This window comes from Macaca mulatta, chromosome 19, assembly GCF_049350105.2.
Source record: "Macaca mulatta isolate MMU2019108-1 chromosome 19, T2T-MMU8v2.0, whole genome shotgun sequence".
Classification (NCBI taxonomy): Eukaryota; Metazoa; Chordata; class Mammalia; order Primates; family Cercopithecidae; genus Macaca; species Macaca mulatta.
In genome coordinates, this window is record NC_133424.1 from 56,772,385 (window position 1) to 56,793,201 (window position 20,817).

General features: G+C 43.1%; 1 protein-coding gene across 4 annotated transcripts in view; it reads right to left on the reverse strand.

The window, feature by feature from the left end:
- Positions 1-598: 598 nt before the first annotated feature.
- The window catches only part of ZNF229 (zinc finger protein 229), a 32,723-nt gene continuing 12,504 nt past the window's right edge, over positions 599-20,817 (reverse strand). Inside the window, exons 4-6 of one of the 4 annotated variants that reach the window (XM_077983256.1) lie at positions 15,011-15,155; positions 11,969-13,411; positions 599-1,020 (exon numbers count right to left, since the gene is read on the reverse strand). In XM_077983256.1, the coding sequence (XP_077839382.1) occupies positions 725-1,020; positions 11,969-13,411; positions 15,011-15,155 (1,884 nt within the window). In that variant the 3' untranslated portion in view covers positions 599-724. Of the gene's footprint in view, positions 1,021-8,574; positions 9,357-10,360; positions 13,412-15,010; positions 15,156-20,817 lie in introns of those variants that run through there. The other 3 variants (XM_077983254.1, XM_077983255.1, XM_015124226.3) reach the window with 3 other exon arrangements.

Consider the following 20,817-nt stretch of genomic DNA (forward strand, 5'->3'; position numbering starts at 1 on the left):
TACAGTAACTGTGATGGTGTGTATAACTGACTGCTTAGTATATACCAAGTATCATGATTATCATGATGACGCTTTCATTACTGTGTACCTGTTGCCTGGACCGATGCCTGGCATAAAGTACCCTGTGAATAAATATTTGGATGAATAAATATCATGCTATTGTATTTTGTGAGCAATGCTGTTCGTTTTTATTAGCCTCATGTCACAGATGAGAATGCTGAAGCTTAAAAAGGTAAAGAAACTTAACAAGTAAGATCTGTTTAGGGCCTTTGTAGTAGAAGTAGAAGTCAGGGCCTTTGCAATTGGACTTCCTTCTCAACTCTTTTCATCTCAGATCTTTGCACAGCTGATTATTTCCATGCAGCTTTTAGAGACTGTCCCTGACCACCTGCTTAATGCTGCCCCTCCCACTGCTGGTGCGTATATTTCACGTGTTACATTCTCCCTGAAACACCGGAATCTGTCATGTTTGCTTCATTTTCTTCATAGTCCTTTTTTCAATGAAAGGTCGCCTCATCTGTAGACTGGTTTACCCACCAGAACACAAGCACCATAAGAAAAAGCCCTTGTACTTATTTACTGCTGTATCCCTACTGTTTCTTGTAGTGTCTAAGATGTCGATAGACCCTGAAAATGTATTTATTAAATGAATGAGTTTCTACATTCCTGGGTTACTGCTGGGATGGATGAATGATTGTAATGATAGTAGTTTATTGGAAATGTTCTACATGCCATGTTGTAGAGTCCGGCCCCACAGGGTCGGTGGGTTTCTCTCCCCATGTGCAGAGACGAGAGATTGTAGAAATAAAGACACGAGACAAAGAGATAAAAGAAAAGGCAGCTGGGCCTGGGGGACCACTACCACCAAGACACAGAGACTGGGAGTGGCCCCGAATGCTGGGCTGCGCTGATATTTATTGGATACAAGGCAAAGTGGCAGGGTAAGCAGTGTGAGCCATCTCCAATGATAGGTAAGGTCACATGGGTCACGTATCCATTGGACAGGGGGCCCTTCCCGGCCTGGCAGCGGAGGCAGAGAGAGAGAGAGAGAAGAGAGAGATAGCTTACACCATTATTTCTGCATATCAGAGACTTTTAGTACTTTCAGTAATTTGCTACTGCTATCTAGAAGGCAGAGCCAGGTGTACAGGATGGAACATGAAGGCACACTAGGAGCATGACCACTGAAGCACAGCATCACAGGGATACGGTTAGGCCTCCGGATAACTGCGGGTGGGCCTGACTGATGTCAGGTCTTCCACAAGAGGTGGAGGAGTAGAGTCTTCTCTAAACTCCCCCTGGGGAAAGGGAGACGCCCTTTCCCGGTCTGCTAAGTAGCGGGTGTGTTTACTGGACACTGACGCTACCGCTAGACCACAGTCCGCTTGGCAACGGGCGTCTTCCCAGACACTGGCATTACCGCTTGACTAAGGAGCCCTCTGGTGGTCCTGTCTGGGCACAGCAGAAGGCTCGCACTCTTGTCTTCTGGTCACTTCTCACTATGTCCCCTCAGCCCCTATCTCTGTATGGCCTGGTGTTTCCTAGGTTATAATTGTAGAGCGAGTATTATTATAATACTGGAATAAAGAGTAATTGCTACAAACTAATGATTGATATTCATATATAATCACATCCATTATCTATATCTAGTATACATATTCTTATTTTATATATTGTATTATAGTGGAACAGCTCATGCCCTCAGTCTCTTGCCTCGGCACCTGGGTGGCTTGCCGCCCACACCATGCAATGGGCTGTGAGCTTTATTCAAATAGCTATGTCTGTGTCAAAGAAAGAAGGCTTATTTCTTTCAGCTTTTCAAATAAGAATTATTATCCTTATTTAATAGAAATACAGACTGTGGAAAATACTGTGGTCCAATGAAATGATAGGAAGCACTAGGCTAGGGACCAGAGCACCGGGATCACAGGGAAGAGTGGCCAAAATGATGCTGGAAACATCACTGTGGGCCCAATGCTGAAGAATCTTGCAGGTCATGCTAAAGAGTTTGAAGACTGTGTGTTGTTGTTGTTATTATTGTTATCCTCAGGTCTCTGGTTAGATATTTTCTCCAAGAAGCCTTCTTTGATATCCCCCACTATATTAGGTCCTCACTGTGTCTGGCACCTCTCTTATCATCGCACTATACTGTGGTTTCTCATCTTCAGACCCAGCTACAAGCTTAGAGGGGAGGGACTGCATAGCTTCTTCAACACGTATTTGTTAGGTGACTACTGTGTGTTGTTAGGCTTGCATGACAGAGTGAGTGAGAGCAGCAGGAGATGAAGTCAGGTAAATGGGAGCCAGATGATACACCATCTTGTAAACCAATGGAAGGACTCTGGCTTTTAGTCTTTTTTTTTTTTTTTTTGAAATTTATTTTGCTTTAAATTCGGGGATACATATGCAGAATGTGCAGGTTACATAGGTATACATGTGCCATGGTGATTTGCTGCAAGCATCAACCCATTATCTACATTAGATATTTCTACTAATGCTATCCCTCTCCTTGCCCTCCACCCACCAACAGGCCCCGATGTGTGATGTTCCCTTCCCAGTGCCCATATGTTCTCATTGTTCAACTCCCACTTATGAGTGAGAAGATGCGGTGTTTGGTTTTCTGTTCCTGTGTTAGTTTGCTGAGATTGATGGTTTTGAGCTTTATCAATGTCCCTGCAAAGGATATGAACTCATTCTTTTTTATAGCTGCTTAGTATTCCATGGTGTATATACGCCATATTTTCTTTATCCAGTCTATGATTGATGGACATTTGGGTTGGTTCCAAGTCTTTGCTATTGTGAATAGTGCTGCAGTAAACATACATGTGCATGCGTCTTTATCATAGAGTGATTTATAATCCTTTGAGTATGTACCCAGTAATGGGATTGCTGAGTCAAACGGTATTTCTGGTTCTAGATCCTTGTGAAATTGCCATACTGTCTTCCACAGTGGTTGAACTAAACTACACTCCCACCAAGAGTGTAAAAGCGTTTCTATTTCTCCACATTCTCTCCAGCATCTGTTGTTTCCTGACTTTTTAATGATTGCCATTCTAACTGTCATCAGATTGTATCTAATTGTGGTTTTGATTTGCATTTCTCTAATGACAAGTGATGATGAGCTTTCTTTCATATGTTTGCTGGCTGCATAAATGTCTTCTTTTGAGAAGTGTTTGTTCATATCTCTTGCCCACTTTTTGATGGGCTTGTTTTTTCTTGTAAGTTTAAGTTCCTTGAAGATTCTGGATATTAGACCCTTGTCAGATGGGTAGCTTGCAACAATTTTCTCCCATTCTGTAGGTTGCCTGATCACTCTGTTGATAGTTTCTTCTGCTGTGCAGAAGCTCTTTGATTAGATCCCACCTGTCAGTTTTGGCTTTTGTTGCAATTGCTGTCGGTGTTTTAGTCATGAAGTCTTTGCCCATGCCTGTGTCCTGAATGGTACTGCCTAGGTTTATTTCTAGGGTTTTTATGGTTTGGGGTTTTACATTTAAGTCTTTAACCAATCTTGAGTTAATTTTTGTATAAGGTGTAAGGAAGGGTTTCAGTTTCTATTTTCTGCACATGGCTAGCCCGTTTTCCCAGCATCATTTATTAAATAGGGATCTTTTCCCCATTGTTTGTTTTTGGCAGGTTTGTCAAAGATCAGATGGTTGTAGATGTGTAGTGTTATTTTTGAGGTCTCTGTTCTGTCCCATTGGTCTATATATCTGTTTTGGTGTCAATACCATGCTGTTTTGGTTACTGTAGCCTTGTAGTATATTTTGAAGTCAGGTAGCGTGATGCCTCCTCTAGCTTTGGTTTTTTTTTTTTTTTTTTTTTTTTTTTTTGCTTAGGATTGTCTTGGCTCTACGGGCTCTTTTTTGGTTCCATATGAAATTTAAAGTAGTTTTTCTAATTCTGCGAAGAAAGTCACTGGTAGCTTGATGGGAATAGCATTGAATCTATAAATTACTTTAGGCAGTATGGTGGCCATTTTCATGATACTAATTCTTCCTATCCATGAGCATGGAGTGTTTTTCCATTTGTTTATGTTCTCATTTCCTTGGGCAGCTGTTTGTAGTTCTTGAAGAGGTCCTTCACATCCCTTGTAAGTGTTATTCCTAGGTATTTTATTCTCTTTGTAGCAATTGTGAATGGGAGTTCACTCATGATTTGGCTCTCTGCTTGTCTATTGTTGGTGTATAAGAATGCTTGTGAATTTTGCACATTGATTTTGTATCCTGAGGAGACTGCTGAAGTTGCTTATCAGCTTAAGGAATTTTTGGGCTGAGATGATGGGGTTTCCTAAATATACAATTATGTTGTATGCAAACGGGAACAATTTGACTTCCTCTCTTCCTATTTGAATATGCTTTATTTCTTTCTCTTGCCTGGTTGCCCCAGCCAGAACTTCCAATACTGTGTTGAATAGGAGTGGTGAGAGAGGGCATCCTTGTCTTGTTCTGGTTTTCAAAGGGAATGCTTCCAGCTTTTGCTCATTTCATATGATATTGGCTATGGGTTTGTCATAAATATCTCTCATTATTTTGACGTATGTTCCATCAATACCTAGTTTATTGATAGTTTTTTTTAGCATAAGGGAGATTGAATTTTATCAAGGACCTCTTCTGCATCTATTGAGATAATCATGTGGTTTTTGTCATTGGTTCTGTTTATGTGATGGATGTTTATTGATTTGCATATGTTGAACCAGCCTTGCATCCTATGGATGAAGCCAACTTGATCGTGGTTGATAAACTTTTTGATGTGCTGCTGATTTTGGTTTGCCAGTATTTTATTGAGAATTTCCATATTGATGTTCATCAGGGATATTGGCCTGAAATGTTATTTTCTTGTTGTATCTCTGCCAGGTTTTGGTATGAGGATGATGCTGGCCTCATAACATGAGTTAGGAAGGAATCCCTCTTTTTCTATTGTTTGGAATAGTTTCAGAAGGAATGGTACTAGCTCTTCTTTGTAGAATTCAGTAGAATTCGGCTGTGAATCCACCTGGTCCTGGGCATTTTTGTTGGTAGACTATTAATTACTGCCTTAATTTCAGAAATTGTTATTGATCTACTTGGGGATTCAACTTCTTCCTGGTTTAGTCTTGGGAGGGTGTATGTGTCCAGGAATTTATCCATTTCTTCTAGATTTTCTAGTTTATTTGTGTAGAGGTATTTATAATATTCTCTGATGATAGTTTGTATTTCTGTGGGATCAGTGGTGATACCCTGTTTATAGCAGTTTATTAACTTGATAGATCCATAGTATAGAATACTATGCCCAAAAAAAATAAGGTAACTAATATATATGAACATGGAAATAACTCTGAGACAATGTAAACAAAACTAAGGTGCAGAATATCTAGTCAATATGGCACCATCTAAGTGAAAGCAAACAAAAACTGTCACACTCTATCTGTGCTCTATCTGTACACAAATATGCATGTGAATATATAGAAGCTGATCTGAAACAACAGAGGTGAAACTGATGGTTATTTTGGGAGAGAAATGAAATTAAGGGAGAGGTGGTTGATGTAGGAAGGGGGCTTGCATTTAACATAAGCCAATTATTATCTTAAACATATGGGTAATTTGCATTAGGAAAAAGAGAAATTAAGTCCTAGAAATATGCATATTTACAAGACACTAGGAGTGAAATAAAGTCTCAAACCAAAGAAGTGACAGACCAAGTTTTGGTTCCAAAGGAAGAAATAAAGTCCTAGCAACATGCAGACATTCTTAAGGAAACAAGTGGTGAAATAAAGTCTCAAACCGAAAAAGGGAAGGACCAATTTTTGGTTGAAATCGTGCCTCTCAACCTACATGCACTGAGGTCAGGTCTATGAATTTGATCATATATTAAAGGAAGAACAGAGATCAAATTATTGGAGAAAATTATCCTGAACACATGACAGACAGTAGCTACACAACACAAAATGGGGGAAAAATGAATAATGGAAAAATGGGTGAACAGTCAGGCACGGTGGTGTGCCCCTGTGGTCCTGGCTACTCGGGGTCGATTCAGGACGATTGCACAGAGACCCTGTGTCTAAAACGACTTTTCAAAATGAAAACATTGAAAACAGTGGCATGCCCCTGGTTGTTTGACCTGTGCTTCTGACAGGCCGGCTAGAAATCAGAATTCCACCACCATTTCCTTTTTGAATTCCATTAATCTGCCTAGAGCAGCTGACAGGACTCAGGGAAACACTTATGTTTAGCAGTTGATTCTGAAGGAAATTGCAGAACGGTACAGGTGAAGAGATGCATGGGACCAAGTTTTGGGGGAGGGGTGCACTGCCTTCCCAAGTGTTCCATCCAGAAGGAACCAAGTCTTTTTGGGACTAGATGGAGGCTTCATTCAACAGGCCTGAAGGAAGCACACAAACCTACCCCGTTGGTAAAAGGAAAAAGAGTGAAAAATGTATTGGGTGAATACATCACATTTCTATGTGAAGCAGAGACTGTGATTCTGTTTTAGAGATGAAGAAAGGAATGGCGGATCTCAGACTTAAACCCAGGTCAGTACGACTTCATGATCTGCCTTTCTGCTCTGCATGCTGCCTGCCTGTGACAGCTGCATGCAGGGCCCCATGCCCAGATTATGGAGAAGCATGATTCTTAATGGCTGAACTCTTAGTGGTTAAAATAGGGTCTGACATAGTATCTATTGACTGGCCAAATGTCAATAATAGCCATTCGAGAGGCTGAATGTGACATGCAGTCACTCCTGATGGCCAGATTGCACAATCCCATGTTATGCTGTGACTCCAGGGTTCAGTGCAACAGGCTGAGGTGTTTTCGGTATTCTTAGCAACACATCTGGATGCACGAGATCCCTCAAGTATAGCTAAGCTGAATTTAAGTTCTGACCTCCCATCAAACTGTCTCATCCTAATGGTTGCTGGGAGATTCCCTTGCTAACTTGGCATGCTTCATTTTGAAGGCATACTGTTACTTCACAACGCCCTTATTATACTTGAGATATGTGTATTCAGGCTGACGACTGTCCTGAAGTATAGTTGCAACTTGTTTAGATCCACAAATGCTTCTGGGATATTGGTGTCCTTTGTATCTGAACCCACCTTACCAAACAAGTAATGCCAACAAGTCCACATCATCAACTTGTTGGCAAGATACAATGTTACTATCAGCATGAACCTTAGATTCTGACCAGACCCATCTCCCCTACCAACCCACTCCAGTTAGCGAAAACTTGCTTAATATCTATGTACTACCAGATTTTATTTCCAATGTTGTCCCCACAGACAGGCTGCTTTTACAACTCTGCAAATTCCCTTAAACTTGTATTAACCTTTCTACCATAGAGCATTAAAAAAAATGACACCAGAGTAACGCCTCATTTTATCTCATAGAAAGCACTGAATTCCACCCCCACAGCAACCCACTGCACAACAGTTGCAGCTTTCTCTCCTTAACTGTCTGTATACCTTATTGCCACTGAAATCCTAGCAGCTGGTTGGCACCTGAGTAAACTTTAGGCAACCCAGTGAGACCTCAAGGACTGCAGACCCTGAAGTAGAAAAGAGACATCACAAGTGCACAAGGCAGACCCACTGTTGGCGTGACCATTCCATCCACATTAGTCTCCCATGATTACACAGGTGCTGTGGTTTTAAGATGTGACCCCTCCCCGTACGTGTAGCCTAGACTTAGTGACTCCTCATGAATATAGCGGAAGTGATGATGACTTAAGAAATTGGGTCATAAAAGGCACCCTGGCTTCCAGCTTGCTCTCTTCTCTCTGATTACTTACTCTGGGGGATGTCACTTGCTGCATGATGAAGGCCTTTAGCCCTGGGAAGCCCACAAGGTCAGAAACAGACTTCTGTTAACAGCCAGCAAGGAACTGAGAGGCTCCTGCCTGAAGTGATCTTGGGAGCAGAACTTGCAGGCCCCAGTCCAGCATTCAGATGACTGCAGCTCCTGCCAACATTTGACAGCTGCCTCTAGAACATTGGGGGAGATACTGCCTAGAATTTGAGGAGTCTGCTGACAACCTCAGGGAATACAGAATGAGTTAAACTTTTCAGCCACAAACTTTGAGGTAGGAGGGATGGGGATGGTGTCTGCGTTTGTTCTATTGGCCATGAAATCCTACATCCCGAGTGACCCTGCTGCAGTTCCATAAATTACTTTTTATCCCTGCCCCTTGCCCTCTTCCGAAACCTTATTTCCCACAGTAAATACTTTGGTTATGTTCTTTAGTTAGATATAAAGTACCTGTTCCCCACCTCCTGACACGTCTTCTCTCTTTGGCAGCTCCAGGCAGCAGAGGGCTCAGACCAGAGCAGACCCAGGTTTCCTGAGTCACCAAGACAGGTTATCCTGGAGGAACACATGATGATGTGCTGCCCTCTACAAAACCAGGCTCGTGAGCTCACTAGTCCAAGAAGGCAGGACTGCAAAATGGATACACCGTGGCTCCTAATTATCTAGATGGCCTCATCTCCTACCAGTCAGCAAAAATGATGTACCCTCTGAGAGTATTCACATCACTCATTTGTATGCCTTATCTTTGGTACAGGGAGTTGGGTGAACAGGAGAAAAAGCCAAAAAAGTTGTAGAGGTTACAACATGAATCTTTAATCATAACGGATTGTTCCATCAGGATAATTTTTTAAAAATAGCTTTACTGTTATTATAAAACTGAAAGATACTTTGTTACAAAGTAAAATACACAAAAGTACAATGTATGTATTATACATTCAGAATCCCACCACTAGAGATTAGTTATGATAGTGACCTCTCATAAGTATTTTTTTCTCTGTTGCTCTAAACATACAAATAGAAAAACATATTAACAAAATGGGGTCGTGCTATAATTGTTCTAAACCTCTCCTGGTTCACTAAACAGTTCACGAGCAACCTTCATCGTCATTATCTGTGTGCCTGGAGATTTCTAATGGCTTTCCGTTGCATACATATGCCTGAACTTATTTTAAAAAATTTCCTACCAATGGAAACTGGAAATATTAACATTTGCTACTTAAAAAAAAAAAAACCTTTAAAAAACTCCACCTATTTACTGCCACTTCAATCAAAGGTTATAGAAATTGAACTGATATGTTAACAAATTCTTTCAAAAACAGTGCACCCATTTTCTCTCTTACCAATAAGTACATAAGACTTATCTTGTCCATTTTTGCAAAAATAAGTCCATTTTTGCACTGCTATAAAGAACTACCTGAGACTGGGTAATTTATAAAGGAAAGAGGTTTAATTGACTCACAGTTCCACATGGCTGGGGAGGCCTCCAAAAACTTACAGTCACAGCTGAATGCAAAGGAGAAATAAGGACCTTCTTCACAAGGGGGGCAGGAAGGAGACAGCGAGGAAGGGCTACACCTTAAAACCATCGGTCTCATGAGAACTCACTATCATGAGAACAGCAAGGGAGACATCTGCCTTCGTGATTCAATCATCTCTGACCAAGGCCCTCCTCTGACACATGGGGATTAAAATTTGAGATGAGATTTGGGTGGGGCACAGAGCCAAACCATATCAGACTGCATGTTTCCACAACCCCCCCCACTGATGGGGGATTTGATGATTCTATTTTACTACTGCTAATTTTACTACTTTAGGGTGAAATGGCATTTGTGATTTTTAAGATATCTAATATTTGATACATTAAACTATGAAATGAACTGGAGCAAAACCATTATATTCATGACAGCAATAAAACAAATTCCTAGAAATATGCTTAAGATGACTCAGAACCTATTTTTAACCATCTCTAAGAAATATTACTAAGGGACCATATAAAATACTATCAGTGGGAAAAAGTCATTTTTTTTTTTTTTTTTTTTGAGACGGAGTCTCGCTGTGTCGCCCAGGCTGGAGTGCAGTGGCCGGATCTCAGCTCACTGCAAGCTCTGCCTCCCGGGTTTTTACGCCATTCTCCTGCCTCAGCCTCCCGAGTAGCCGGGACTACAGGCACCCGCCACCTCGCCCGGCTAGTTTTTTTTGTATTTTTTAGTAGAGACGGGGTTTCACCGTGTTAGCCAGGATGGTCTCGAACTCCTGACCTCGTGATCCGCCCGTCTCGGCCTCCCAAAGTGCTGGGATTACAGGCTTGAGCCACCGCGCCCGGCCGAAAAAGTCATTTAAGTGAAAAAAAAAAAAATCAGCATTTCAAAGATGCCACGTTCTTTCAAAATTAACCTATAAATTCAATGCAATGCCAATAAATAAATAAATGTAATTAATAACTCAATGCAACGCCAGATTTTGTTTTTTAAACCTGGAAAGTAGGCCGGGCGCGGTGGCTCAAGCCTGTAATCCCAGCACTTTGGGAGGCCGAGGCGGGTGGATCACGAGGTCAGGAGATCGAGACTATCCTGGCTAACATGGTGAAACCCCGTCTCTACTAAAAATACAAAAAAAAAAAACTAGCCGGGCGTGGTGGCGGGCGCCTGTAGTCTCAGCTACTTGGGAGGCTGAGGCAGGAGAATGGCGTGAACCCGGGAGGCGGAGCTTGCAGTGAGCTGAGATCCGGCCACTGCACTCCAGCCTGGGCGACACAGCGAGACTCCGTCTCAAAAAAAAAAAAACAAAAAACCTGGAAAGTAAACTATTTCTGCAGTTTACTACAACACCTCTGAGAGCTGTAAAGCTTACCTACGAGATAAAATACAGTCACAAAAACATAATAAAAATGTGAGACACACACAGATCTGCTAAGAGGACTCTTCCTGGTCTTCTCAGAGTGACTTGTTTCAATAACTGTTAATGTTACCTTTTTGTTTTTATAAAGTGATCTTTATAAGGTATGTACCACACTGGTTTTAGGAAGGTGAAAACTTGTTCCTACACTGTCCTATTGATATAGCTATACAACGCACACAAAGAATCTGTCCATAATTGACACCTTGGATACATTCTCACCACATGTACATTGTAAAAGCTCCCTCCCAGGCAGATTCTGATGAAAGTGAGGATTTTTAGTGAAACCACTGCTGCATTGTTTCTTTAAAGCCTGCTCTGCTGCACAACAGACTCTTAAACACTGAAATTTGTAACTGAAGTGCTTACTTATCACACTTCCAGGTCTTCCCTTCCTATGCAGACTATGAGATAAATGTAAAATCATCAGTTTCTCCTATAGCCCTCCTACATGTCACTTTCCTGTGGTTTTTCTCCTGTGTTGGCTCTCAGATGGACAGAAAGCCCCAGGTCCCAGATGGAAACCTCTATGTACATCTATTTATAAGGGTTCTCATCTAAATGCACTCTCTGGTGGTTCCGCAGCCCTGAGTTGTACCTGAAGCCTTTCCCACACACATCACATGTATAGGGCTTCTCTCCAGTGTGGACTCTCTGATGAACATGAAGACAGGAGCTGCGGCCAAAGCCCTTCCCACACTCCTCACATTTATAGGGTTTCTCACCAGTGTGGACCCTCTGATGACCTTGAAGATGTGAGCGCTGACTATAGCACTTCCCACACACGTGACATCTGTATGGCTTCTCACCAGTGTGAACTCTCTTGTGACTAATGAGACCTGAGCCGTAACTGAAACCCTTCCCACATTCATAACAAGTGTAGGGTTTCTCTCCCGTGTGCAACCTCTGGTGGGTGCGAAGATTAGAGCCATAACTGAATCCCTTGCCACACCAATCACACGTATAGGGCTTTTTCCCCGTGTGGACTCGCTGATGTTTGTGAAGGCTTGACGTGCACCTAAAGCCCTTTCCGCACTCTTGGCATCTGAAAGGTTTCTCACTAGTGTGGACTCTGTGGTGAATGAGAAGCCCTGAGCTGTAACTGAAGCCTTTGCCACACTCAGCACATTTATAGGGCTTCTCTCCAGTGTGGGCTCTCTGATGGTTAAGGAGGTCGGAGCTGTAGATGAAACCCCTCCCACACACATCACATATGTAGGGCCTCTCTCCCGTGTGGACCCACTGGTGGTTGTGAACGTCCGAATTCCGCCGGAAGCCCTTCCCACACTCACCACATTTATAGGGTTTCTCTCCTGTGTGGACCCTCTGATGGATGTGGAGGTCGGAGCGCCGGCCAAAGCCCTTCCCGCATTCGCATTTGTAGGGTTTCTCTCCTGTGTGCAGTCTCTGATGGGTGAGAAGCCCTGAATTGTAAATGAAACTCTTACCACACACATTGCATTCGTACAGATGCTGCCCCATGTGAACTCTCTGGTGAGCTTGAAGGTACGAGTTGTGACGGAAACTTTTGCCACACTTGTCACACTGGTAGGGCCGCTCACCAGTGTGCGTCTTCTGATGACTGCTGAGGTTGGAGCTGCAGCTGAATCCCTTTCCACACTCGACACAGGTGTAGGGCTTTTCTCCAGAGTGAACGTGCTGGTGCTTGAGGAGTGCATACTTCACACAGAAGCCTTTGCCACACTCGCTGCAGATGTAGGGCTTCTCCCCTGTGTGCAGCCTTTGATGGACCTGAAGCACTGAGCTGTAACTGAAGCCCTTCCCACACTCGCTGCATTTATACGGTTTCTCTCCAGTGTGGACCCTCTGATGGACAAGCAGGTTTGAACTTCGACCAAACGCCTTCCCACACTCCTCACATTTATAAGGTCTCCTTCCTGTGTGCACCCCTTGATGAATAAGAAGAACCGATTTATACCTGAAATCCTTTCCACAGATATCACATCTATAGAGCATGTCTCCCACAGGGGCTCTGGGGTGGTTGTGTATGTGCCTGTTCTCAAGACTCTTAACAGATTTCTCTCCTGTGGGAATTCTTTGATGTCTGTTAAGATAGGAACTCTGCCTCAAGTCCTTACCTTTCTTTTTCAAAGGTACCCTTGGATGGGGGGGAAGGTCTGAATCGTCCCTGAAGCCATTTCCATATTCGTTACTTTTCAAGCCATTCTCTCCAGGGTTATTGTGATGAAGTACAGAGTTTTTAATGCAGTCTTTTCTACATTTATTGCAATCACATGGCTTGTCTATTTCAGGGAATCTGTGATCAACATGACAAGACATCCAGCAAAAGCTGTAATCATCCCAATTACATTTACATACAGTGTCTTCTGTGTTGAGATTTTCACATCTTTCTTGAACATCCCCTGACTGGTTCACAAATGCTTTTGCCCAAGATCCCTGAATGGGGATTGGTCTTATAGCTTTCCAGGCTGGAAACTGTTGATTTTCTAAAGCGGTAAGCCCATACCCTTGTAGACTGTCCAGGAAATTCTCAATTGGAAAACACTGTGTAGATGCTCCTTCCCACGCTTGATGGGAAGCAGCATCTCCTGAGAACTGGAAGTCTTTTCCTTGCAGATTTACTCTACAGTCTTGACTCCCAGGTAATTCACCCACCACCTCTTCCCAGATTTTGCAGGAGGAGAGCTCTTTGTGTGAAAATAACCTTAATTCTTCATCTTGAATATATTCCATATCCCTTCCATTCTTGTCTCCTATGAGGTTAAAGACAATTCAGAGATGAGAACTAGTAAAAGACTGGCTCAGGGACATCAGACTTTCAGACTTGAAGTAATAATAGCCTAGAGAAAAATTACGCTTTATGTATCATTACTATTAGAGCACTTACGTTTATGACAGGAAGAGGCTCCTATTAAGAAGTTTTGAAGCTAAATGCTAGTATGATCCTGTATCTGACACTGTATATAAATAATATCTGACAAAATTGTAACACTTCCTATCTGCCAATGATGTACACATATTAACTGACTTAAACCTCAGAATAATATCGAAGTAGAAATCATTATATTATCTTCATTTTCTAATGATGAAACCATGTCAGAAAGAGGGTAGGTAACCTAGCACATTATTCCACCATACTGTGAGGCAGTGGTGGAGCTGGCATTTAAATGCAGGAAGCCCACACGGCCTTCTCCCTGCACTGTGTCTCAGAGCGACTGTACTCTGGGTATGTGTAAGCCATACTTCAGGAGGGTGCCAAATTTTCCACAGTGCACCACCTGTGTCATCTCGTGTGAGCAGATTCAATAGGAATCCAGAAAACACTGTTAAGGCAGGAAGACACACACATATTTGACTTACAATCATTACTTATGCCTTGACATCCTCTGGATCCCAGGCTGCAAAGGATCAAACTGGCATATTGACCATAGTTCTGGATGATTTAAAAATTGTGTCCATGTTTTCTGATATTCTTTATTGGCTATTTTTATCTTTTAGGGCTCGAGTAACAAGAACCTGTTTATAACCAGGGACTAGTATAATACTAGAAGAAAGTGAGAAATTCATTTGAGGACTCTCAATATTCTGGGACAGTCTCTCTGCCACTGGCTTGCCTTCTACTGCCTGGCTGTTTCTATTAGAGGGACGGAAGTCCAGAGGTCCCTCACTCATTCTGGGTATGATATTCTGTGAAAGACACACAGAAACCATGAGAAGGTAGGAACTGAACGGAAGAAATGAAGTGGCAGAACAATCATCTACGATGCTGCCAACAGTACCCACAGGCAACACAAGGGGTGATGAATGGGACCTCTTGTGTGGCAAGCTCACTCCTCACTGCCCAGCCAGGCTCTTGTCTCCAAGACCTCTAGGCCCCATGGTTCTCACCTGGAGATGCATCTCTTGGAGTTTCTCCACCTGTTACCCCAGTCTTCAAAAATTCCTATGTTGAAATCCTAAATCCCAATGTGATACCATTAGGAGGTGGTGGGTCTTTGGGAGGTAATTAAGTCATGAAGGTGGAGCCCCCAGAACAGAAATTAGTGTCCTTAGAAAAGAGATCCCCAGAGAGCTCTTCTCTGCCATGTGAGGACACAAAAGGAAGTCAGCTATCTGCACCCTGGCAGAGGGCTCGCACCAGAACCCAACCATGCTGGCACCCTGATCTCGGACCAGGCCTTCCAGACTCTGATAAATAAACTTCTGTTGTTTATATGCTACCCAGTCTGGCAATTTTTTATAGCAGCCGGAGCTACGAGTTCTATAAAAATAAGATTTAACCTGTGTAAAAAAGTCAAAAATATCTTCTTCTCCAGGAACAAGAACACTCCAAGAAGTTCAGTTCCAATTACCCGGAGGATTCCTCTCACCCACTGAGAGCAGGTTCCTGAAATTCTCCAGCATCACATCTCGGTACAGCTGTCTCTGGGTAGAGTCCAGCAGCCCCAGCTCCTCCTCAGTGAAGACCACAGCCACGTCCTTGAAGCTTAATGGCTCCTACAATGAAAAACCATTAACACAAACATCTACTAGATGAAGACAAATTGGTGTCCACAGAGGAGGTTTATAGAAACAAAAGAATTTAAAAATCTAAACTGCACATCTCTAAAAAAAAGAAGACAAGACAGCAGGAAGTTGTTCAGCCGGATGTGTCAACTTCAGTTTATTAATGTTTAGTGCCAATAATTTCAATTCTAACCAACTGAACTACCCCAGACATGCAGCGTCAAGCAACAAACACATCGTATCCTGTGCTCACTTAGGGCACTTTTTTTTTTTGGACGCAGGGTCTCTTACTTTGTGGCTCAGGCTGGCGTGCACTGGTGCAATCATAGCTCACTGCAGCCTCAATCTCCAGGGTTCAAGCAATCCCCATGCCTCACTCAGCCTCCCAAGTAGCTAGGACTACAGGCTTGCAACACCACATCCAGCTAATTTTTTTTTTTTTTGTAGAGATGGGACCTTGCTATGCTGCTCTGGCTGGTCTCAAACTCATGGCTTCAAGCGATTCTACCATCTTAGCCTCCAAAGTGTCGGGATTAACAGGGGTGAGCCACTGATATTTGGAAATTTGTCCACTGATACAGTTTGGATATTTGTCCCTGACCAAATCTCATGTTGAACTGTAATCCCCAGTACTAGGAAGCGGGGGTGGGAGGTGTTTGGATCATGTGGGCAGATCCCTCATGACTGGGTGCTGTCTTCATGATAGTGAGTTCTTGTGAGATCTAGTCATTTAAAATTGTATGGCACCTCCACTTCCCCTCCCCCAACCACACTTCTTGCTTTCAGTACGTAAAGTTCCTGCTCTCCCTTCACCTTCTGTTATGACTATAAGCTTTCTGAGGCTTCCCTAGAAGCCCGGCAAATGCCAGCAGCATGCTTCCTGTTTAGCCTGCAGAACTGTGAGCCAATTAAACCTCTTTTCTTTATAAATCACCCAGTCTTGGGGTTTTTTATTTTTTGAGACAGAGTCTTGCTCTCTCACCCAGGCTAGAGTGCAGTGGTGCGATCTCGGCTCACTGCAACCTCTGCTTCCCAGGTTCAAGTGATTCTCCTGTCTCAGCCTCCTGAGTAGCTGGGACTACAGGTGCGTGCCACCATGCCCAGCTAATCTTTTTGTGTTTTTAATAGAGACAGGGTTTCACCGTGTTAGCCAGGATGGTCTCAATCGCCTGATCTCCTGATCCACCCGGGTATTTCTTTGTAGCAATGCCAGAATGGCCTAACACACCCAACCTACTGTGAGCACTTCTTGGAGAAATTTCTCTGAACTAGATCACGTGAATCACTTGTCTGCACATTTTATAATCTGACTGTGACTTGCAGATTGCCAATTTTTTCTCCAAGAAGGCTGTTACAATTTACAGTTCCAACAGTGCCTAATTTACTGTGCCCATGCCTGCATGTACCCTGAAATCATTTTCTCTGCCAGAATGATGGTTCTTTCCCAATCATTCGCTATTCTTTCATCACCAGGTGCGCAAATCCTGTTCTCTGCGACCACAGCCCCTCTTCCATTCCACACCCTTTTTAAGGGACTTCCATGTCAACCACTGACAGAAATCAGCTAATGTATGTCATGCAACCATCTCCTCAACCAGGTGAGACCTCAAAAGTAGCATTTCGAACCAAGGAATTTCAAACTATGCTGTGTCCCCTTCAGCTCTGAATGGTGACCTGTGTTTTTAAAGCTAATTGTTCCAGTCCAGTGAGAACAGATGGCAGTCGCGTATTCTGCAATACAGTGATCATCAAAATATTACTGTAATATCATTGCTGTTTTTGCTTGGACAGTGGCAAGCTTTCTTGAGAACTGCATATGGGAGCTCTCAGAATTATACTTTGCCTTGGCTGGGCATAGTGGCTCACATCTGTAATCCCAGCACTTTGGGAGGCTGAGGCGGGTGGATCACAAGGTCAGGAGTTCCAGACCAGCCCATCTCTACTAAAAATACCAAAAAAAAAAAAAAAAAAAAATAGCTGGGAGTGGTGGCGGGTGCCTGTAGTCCCAGCGACTCGGGAGGCTGAGGCAGGAGAATGGCCCTGGGAGGCGGAGCTTGCAGTGAGCCGAGATCGCGCCACTGCACTCCAGCCTGGGCGACAGAGCAAGACTCTGTCTCAAAAAAGAAAAAAAAAAAGAAGAATTATACTTTGCCTTCAGCATGTCCCTGGAGTACCTGCAACAAGGTATTACAAGTCAAGAATGAGTGACTACTTTTACTTGACTTTGTTGTTTAAGTCATGCATATATTTTTGATATGAAGGCATGGTAGCTATAGAAAGTTTTAGTGCATGTTATATGGTTTGTCTCTGTCCCCAACCAAATCTCATCTTAAATTGTAGCTCCCATAATTCCCACGTGTTATGAAAGTGACCTGACGGGAGATAACTGAATCATGGGGGTGGGTCTTTCCCATGCTGTTCTCATGATGGTGAATAAGTCCCACGAGATCTGATGGCTTTATAAATAGGAATTCCCCTCCACAGCCTATCTTGCCTGCCGCCATGTAAGACATCCTTTGCTCTTCCACCATGAGTGTGAGGCCTCCCCAGCCATGTGGAACTGTGACTGAAGCCTCTTTCCTTTATAAATTAGTCAGTCTCGAGTATGTCTTTATTAGTAGCATGAGAACAGACTAATATAGAATGCATGCCATATTACTTTTTCAAGAAATATTCAGTACCTATAAAATAATGTTAGTCACCAGGAATTACAGAGATGAGCCAAAAAGCTAGAGCTTCATGGAGCTAGTATTGGCAGTTCCTAAAACCAGATCCAGGTTGTATGATGGGCCATGAGAACTCACAGGACCTGATATACAATGACACTCATGGCTAAGACTTACTACAGTGAAAGAAAATAAAATACAATTAGCAAGGGGAAAAGACACATGGGGTGAACTTGGAAAGAAACCAAGTGCAAGCTTCCAAGAGTCCTTTCCTACTGGAGTCACACAGGTATGCTTAATTCCTCCAAAAATCAATTGCAACAAGGCCTGTGAAATGCTATCTATCAGAGAAGCTCAGTGGAGACTTGGTGTCCAGGATTTTCACTGGGGGCTAGTCACCTCCTGACTTCCTGACTAGCACATACCAAAGTTTCAGACTTCCAGAAAAGCAGGTTTTCAGTAGAAACCATATTGTTTGCACAAACAGTCCAGGTACTGTATGCCATTCTTATCAGAAGCAATGTTTACAGAGGCAAATGCTTTGCTTGAGAAAGCAAAACTGGATCTCAATTCTGAAGCACAAGTAGAAATTAACTGAGGGAAAACAGAGGAGAGAAAATTCCAGACAGTGGGAACAGTTGGTGAAAACCTGGAAGTGGTAAGAAGCAGGGCACACGTATCTCAGCCTCAGGCAATGCCGCTGTGAAGCAGGCGGCGGCCAGATCACTCCGGGTCTCTTAGGCTACATTGATGATTTTGGTCTTTCCTCAAAGCAGGAAACAAACACTGAAGGGTGGTTTACAGTGGGTAGTGATAAAATTAGATGAGCTGTCTTAAAATTATGAACCCGACACAGCATGGAAAAACACAGGAATGGATCAAGTATAGACACAAGGAGACCACATAGGAGGCCACTGCAATAGTTACAGGGAGACATGTTAGCCCGGACTTGGACATGGCTTGGGAAATGGAAAGAAGCAGACAGATTGTATTATTAAGAGGGACTGACTGCATGGAGGCATAAGAGAACTTTCTGAAGTGTTGCAAATGCTCTGTATCTTAGATATGGTGGTGAATATATGTCTTAAAATTTACTGAACACTTTCAATATTTTATTGTGTGTAAATTCTCTCTCAATAAAGTTGATTTTAAAAGTTCCTTGGGGTGGATAATTTCTTTACAGAGGAAACTGAGGCACAGGGAGATGGGCAGAAAAGGGTTAACTTAGCAGGCCCAAGACTGGTATCTCCATAAAGGCTTCCAGGGTTGGATGGCCCTTGGCTGGGGTCTGAGAACTCGGCTTTTAAAATGTTCCCCTCACACACAGGGTTGGGGCACAGAACCCTGGTATACCAGCTGTTTGTGGTTTATGGAACAATGTGACTTATGATGAATGCCTACTCTTCTTCCAGGAGTCTGAATTTTGGTACATGGAAGGTAGAGGGTGCCAATGTGTCCAGTTCCCAACAAAAATCTGGTTGCTGAGCCTGTACTGGGCTCCTCTGGGCAGAAACACTGTACACAAGTGGCTGCAATGCTGCGCTGGGGAGTGTGTTGTGGGAGACCTTTCATGTGAGGGAGAGCACAGGAAGCCTGCACGTGAATTCCACCAGTCTCCGCCTGTGTCTATCTCCCTTCCTAATCCAGATGTGTATTCTTACTGTGCCACTATAATAAATTTTAGCCATAAGGAAAACTACACACTAGGCCCAGGAGTCCAGGCAAAGCACCAATTATGAAGGTGACCCCGGGGACCCCTGCACCAGAAGGTCAAGTAACTTGGCCAAAGTCACAGAGCTAGGAAGATACACAACTAGAACTTGAACACATAGAGCTTAGTTCCAGAGCCGCTATGCTTTAACAACTGTCCTATAAAAGCCAAGATGTGTGTTAGCAGGAGACCAGAAAATAAGATTTAAAGCAGATAATATCAATCCCTTACACTTACATCAAACTTATTATAAGGTAGGTAGGTACTAGGCTAAGAATTTTTATAGGACCTATCTCATTTAATCCTCACAGAACTTGCAAGATAGTTACCATTGCTATCCTCATTTCACAGATGAGAAAAATGGGGTCTCAGAAAATTGAGTATTATTTGTCCAAAAATATACACCTAATAAATGTTGAGTGACGAGTGGACTAAGGCAGAAACACCAACAGAGCCCTCTTCCCGGCAGAATCCTGAACTAAACCATCAATCCCAAGACTAGAGGTGTTGTGGAAGGGAGAAAGCTCAGGCCAGAAGAGGTCAGTTAGGCAATTAATTAAACAGCTGTTGACTAGACACCAACTCTCATTTTTTAATATCCAGCCCTGCCTTCTCCACTGAGTCCTGGAATATCCAGCTATTACTTGGGCATCTAAAGGAATCTTGAACCTAAAAGAGCCCAATCAGAATGGAGCTGTTACTCTCAAGTTATTGTCTACTAATCTCCCCTACATGGATAAACTGAGGTGCTCCCAAACCTGTTTTTCAGGCCAAAAACCTTGCAGCCACCCATTCACCCTGGCTATGTCCCTTAAAATACTCAAGGGTACTTGTCTACTTTTTAATTGATTTGCTACCCATCTTCCCCTTCTGGAATGTCAGTCCCATGAGGTGGCGATGTTATCCATTTTCTTCTCTAATATATTACAAGTGCTTAATGTTTGGCCCATAGTTGGGTATTCAACAAATATTTGCTGAATGAATAAGTGAAAGAAAATGTGAACAGACCAATGCCACAAAAGTAACTGAAAAAAAGTAGCTCGAGATCTACCATGGGCTCGGTGAGGTAGCTCCAAGTTATAGTCCCAGCACTCTGGGAGGCCAAGGTGGGAGGATTCCTTCAGCCTAGGAGTTTTAGACCAGCCTGGGCAATATGGCAAGACTCCGTATCTACAAAAAATAGAAACATTAGTGGGACGTGATGGTGCGCACCTGTAGGCCCAGCTGTTCGGGAGGCTGAGGTGGAAGCCTGGGAGTTCAAGGCTTCAGTGACCTG